Source organism: Limanda limanda, chromosome 11, assembly GCF_963576545.1.
Source record: "Limanda limanda chromosome 11, fLimLim1.1, whole genome shotgun sequence".
NCBI classification, from domain to species: domain Eukaryota; kingdom Metazoa; phylum Chordata; class Actinopteri; order Pleuronectiformes; family Pleuronectidae; genus Limanda; species Limanda limanda.
The window spans coordinates 6,953,952-6,958,807 of record NC_083646.1 but is presented as its reverse complement, the minus strand read 5'-3'; the positions used below and the strand labels follow the sequence as shown (position 1 = coordinate 6,958,807).

Sequence of the window (4,856 nt, the reverse complement as noted above, 5' to 3'; positions counted from 1 at the left end):
CTAGTTGGTCTTGGTCGTGCTCTTGGTCTTCAGCTCTGCCAGCTTACTGGTGACAAAGTTCCACTTGAAGGAGGTGTCCTCGCTGCCTCCTCCCAGCGACACGTATTTGGAGAAGCTGTTGTTGCTCCTTCCTCCTCCTTCTTCGCTCTCCTCTCCCTCAGTGATCTCCACGTCCAGGTTCTCCTGCCCTCCGGCCTCTGTCTCCACCTCCACCGCCTCACCTTGGCCTTCCACCACCTCGCTTGCGGCAGCGGCGGCTGCAGCTGCGGCCTCCGCCTGCTTCTTGGCGGCCCAGTTGGCTGAAAAGCTATCCCAGAATCCTGAGCGTCTGGAGGGTCGAGGAGGCTCCTCGGGCCTCACTGCAAGAGGACTGAGATTGAAAAGACAAAGTAGAGGGCAGAGATGTCAATAGCTTTTAGAATGGGATCTTTAAAACAAATGATTATTCATTGAGTGGGTACAAAAACCTACAATGAACATTAAGGACTAATTTATGTTCAATTACAATTTCTATGTGATTAGAACTTGGGTAAATAGTTTGTAAATTTTAATGTAAACTTATTATTTTCTTTCAGACTGGATCCACTCTCATGTCAGCACGATGCATATGATGCTAGAGGCCGTGCAGCCGTTTAGCATAGCTTAGCGTCAAGAATGGAAACAGAGGGAAACTGCTAGCCTGGCACTCTACAACCTCATTATACTGAGCTAAACCAGCTAACTCGTTGTAGCTTAAATTAGAACAGATTTATATTCTTATAGAACTGTTTGCATGAAAGGGATTAGGTCCCCTAAACTATACATTAGTAAAGCCGGAATCATCATCATACATGAAATATAACCTTATTAAAATGTGACCTTTTAACCAAAATTAACCAAAATTTATATTTTAGAAACCTATTTTGATCACACACTCTTTCCTGTTCAGGCTGTCCATGGTTATTTGAGCTTCCTTTACGTTTAAGTGAAGTATAATTAACTTATGATAATGCAGAGATGTTATTTATACCACACAAATGACCCAGGTGCTACAAGGTGTGGGAATAAAAACTCACTGGTCAGGGACCGGTGGGCTCTCGGTCTCCTCCAGGAGCTGGTGCTCATCATCTTTGTTGAACAGAGTTGAGAATCTGTTCCAGCTTTTGGCCCCGGCCCCTTGCATCTGCACAGAGGGTCAAAGGTCACAATAGACTCAAATAAACACCGATCCTCTCTTATACTTTTTTAAAATGTTTTTCACTTACTATTCCCTTATATTTTAACTGTATTTGTTTTCTAGGATTCACCTTAAAATCATTTTGGGAAGATAAACAAAACTTCAACTCCAATGTTCACATACTTTCCTGGCCAGTTGGGAGACTGCGTTAGGCCCCTCCTCCTCCTGCACTGGACTCATTTCATTCTCCACCTCTGTGACCTGCAAAATAAAAAATACAGACAGACAGACAGAAAATCTCTGTCATTTATTTTACAACAAAGCAAGAGTGGAAGCACAGGATTGGTGCAAATAAGACGCCATCTACTGGAGGTGGAAACAAGTATTTAGAGTTTGTATTGGGTGTACACTTATACACTGACAGTGTAATATTAGAATAGTATTTCCACACTATATGTTTAGGTCATGGTAAACTTGGCATAGACTCAAATAGCAGCTCTGACAAACACATCCATCTAAAGGGAAACTATCTCTCCAAGCACCAAGAGTATTTCCTGTCGTCCTTGTTGAGGTTGTGGTTTGTGAGAGAGCACGACTTGAAGCTGTCAGCTGGTTCGTACAACGACACCACAAGGTCCTGGCTATCTGTCTCACCCCCCCACCCCCCCACCCCTGTCAGTCCGTCTGTGGAACGCCAACTAATCCGTATGTTTAGCTCTTGTGCAGGATCAGGTTTCTCAGCCATCGCAAGATCTGGGTCAGCCTGATTCACCGGTACCAAGCACTGGATAGTACAGGTGCTGCCAGGGAGGCCATGAAAACCAGTGGTGGGAGAAGTACTCAGAGAATTCAAGTGATATACAACAACTCAAAGTACTCCATTACAAGAAAATCTGCTGCACTCATATAATCCTACTCCAGGTTGAACATAAACCTAATTTTTCTGTTGCAAGTGATACGTGGAGCTCGTATTTCTTCATCTACAGTTTGGTTGTTCAGTCCAATGGTTCCCAACATACAGGTTGACCTGCTGAAATGAATCGTAACATAAATCTGAGGAGTCTTTAGTGGGAGAGGAAATAAACAATTAACAATAATTCAAATGAAACCATCTGAGATGTTTAGAGAGGAAATTAATGAATACCATCTCAGATCATTGAAATATGACAGAGGGTCCCACAAAGACATCTTTTTACCTCTGCTAATGAAGTTATATTTTCACACCTATCCATTCATTTGTCGTTTTGTATGTTTATGAGCAAGATAACTTCAAAACAACTAAACTAATTTTCCTGAAACTTGTCATAAGGATGCTGTGTATTAAAGAAAAGAACCCATGAAATGTTGGTATTTAAAGCATATTTATGGCATATGAGTTTATGAGTGTTTGACATCTGGTGGAGCTTGATTGAATATAAAGGGATTGTTGGACCCTGGCAGTCAAATGAGCTGTGAGTGTGATTCTAGCTTTGTTAGCCAAAAGGTTTAGGAACCATCATGAAATCTTAATAATTAACAAGAAACTGCAGCGTTGAGAGAAAAGTATTGGAGGAGAAACTAAAATATTCTCTTTTGAGGTTTAAAGTGGCATACAATGGAAATACAGAAGTAAAATATCTCAGAGTACCTCTGAGTTCAGGGCTTGAATAACTATAGGTTCCATCTTTCCACCACTGATGGAAACCAAACAATAGAGATCACAGTAGATCTACAACCCATCAGCATCAATAACAGTTTCACCAGTGATTTCTGTGTGAGGGTCTTTTCCAGAGGAAGCGCTGCGGAGGCCTAACTTCTGCTTTAAACTTCCCTTTGCTGAGAAAAACCACCGGAGCTCATCTGACCCGGTGATGAATAAGAAATGATGAGCAAAACCAACCCTGCTGACTTGTGACCCGACCCGGTGACGGTGCCAACCCCCTGTGGCAACCTTCTCATACCGCACCACATGAATGTGAATTAATGGGGAAAGGTGTAAAGACTCTGTACCTCCTCGGCAGCGTCCTCCTCATACTCCGGGTTCAGGGTCTTCAGCACCTTGCTCTTGTAAACCTTCCACACAGGATTCATACTTGCACGGATGATGCTCGGCACTCGGGACAAGACCTGTGATGACCTCTCTGACGTCCGCCCTCCACCAAGTCTCCTTTTCCAGCGTCAGCACGTCTCAGTTGGGCCAACGTCGACCTGCTCCCATGGATAAAGTTCTCAGAGGTCCAGGAGGTTCAGGAGGAGCAGGAGGAGGAGATGGAGGAGGAGGAGAACCCGTTCAGCTCTGAGGCCCAGACCGACTCATAGCTTCTCTCCTGAGCTTTGTCAGAGCCGACTGGGTGGACAGCTGCGTTCCTCCCCACGGAGTCTGAGCACAGGTGAGGCTGGGGAAGCTGTGCTGCTCATGCATGCGCCCACGCAGGTGTACACACACACATACATACGCACACACACACACACAAACACGCACATCCAGTGTCCCTGTTCAGAAACAGGTGTGGATTTCCTCATTCATATTTTAGAGAGTCTCTTTTCCAGAGCCAGAGGTCTATTGTCAGCCAGCGTTGGTACACTGGCTCCTGTAACCCTCATGCACACACACAAACACACACACACACACACACACACACACACACACACACACACACACACACACACACACACACACACACACATGCACAGTACTGGTGTGTTTATGTTTAGATAGGAATGTTATATTGATTATTTTACAATCCAAAGTTGGATCCTAACCCTTATAAGTACCAATATAAAAGCACAAAGCAAAAATGGCTTTAAAGAAAAAATATAATCCATATAATATTGTCTTATTAATTAAAACAAACACACACATTCACAAGGTTTATTCAAGGCAACACACCTTCATCTCGACACAACCCAACTCATCTTCCACTGTTACCTGGGCCCTTCCTCACCGTCCCCCCCTCCGTCCTCATTGGTGGCTGCAGCACATCAGTCAAACACCAATCAGACTTCAGGAACGCTCCACAGGGTTTCTGTGACTGGTCACTTGGAAACCTGAGCGAGGACGTCCAGCGTCGTGGAGATAAAGAGGAGACGTATAAAGCTTTGATGACTGATTGAGTTTCACCGGCCACCAACAACAATGCAGCCGACCAAGGAAAAACTGTGTTTTCTACTTTTTGACTCAAACATCTGTTGTTAACATCTGAAAAACAACTTTATTCAATGTTAATATGTGAAGTTAACATGTGCGAATGATCTGTTTTATTTCAGCAATCATTATCACATGAGAAACATAGTGATTAATTATCAACACTCACGATATAGATGATAATCTTGATTATACGCCAGAGACATTTGATCTAAAGTTTCCTATAGCTCCTGTTGCTGGGTTTGATTACCAAACACAGTCCACGGTAATGAGGCTGTGAGGTCAGGCAGATCCATAAGATCAACATGAATTATGAATGCAGTTCTATGGACGACACAGACTGCCGGGAGCGGGTTGGTTATTTGAAGAGGAGCCAGTTTGGTTGAGGCCCCGAGCAGCTCAGGTTTCAGACCAGAAAGGGACACACCCAAGTATTTAACACACCAGGCCAAGGATCTGGAGGCAGCTCCACTTCTTTGATGACCAACATATCGGCTCTTTATGAAGGATTATAGGTTTGAACTGATTTGTGGAAATCTGACGAGACATGTGAAGTTTTAAATAAGTCTCAGGCAC

General features: G+C 43.8%; 1 protein-coding gene across 1 annotated transcript; it reads right to left on the bottom strand.

Annotated features, from left to right (window-relative positions):
* LOC133013508 (uncharacterized protein C1orf232) lies at positions 1-3,226 on the bottom strand. The gene is made up of 4 exons (XM_061080466.1): positions 3,146-3,226; positions 1,340-1,417; positions 1,056-1,162; positions 1-370 (listed from the first exon to the last, which is right to left on the bottom strand). Exons 1-4 carry the CDS (start codon positions 3,224-3,226, stop codon positions 1-3), a joined length of 636 nt encoding a protein of 211 aa, XP_060936449.1.
* Between the last annotated feature and the right edge of the window lie 1,630 nt (positions 3,227-4,856).

Excerpts from the sequence above, each read along its gene's own strand:
- LOC133013508 (XM_061080466.1), bottom strand. The coding sequence starts at position 3,226 with ATGAATCCTGTGTGGAAGGTTTACAAGAGCAAGGTGCTGAAGACCCTG. Across the intron at positions 1,163-1,339 it reads TCTCCCAACTGGCCAGGAAA|ATGCAAGGGGCCGGGGCCAA; the intron begins GTATGTGAACAT and ends CCCTCTGTGCAG. Across the intron at positions 371-1,055 it reads AGCCCACCGGTCCCTGACCA|TCCTCTTGCAGTGAGGCCCG; the intron begins GTGAGTTTTTAT and ends TTTCAATCTCAG.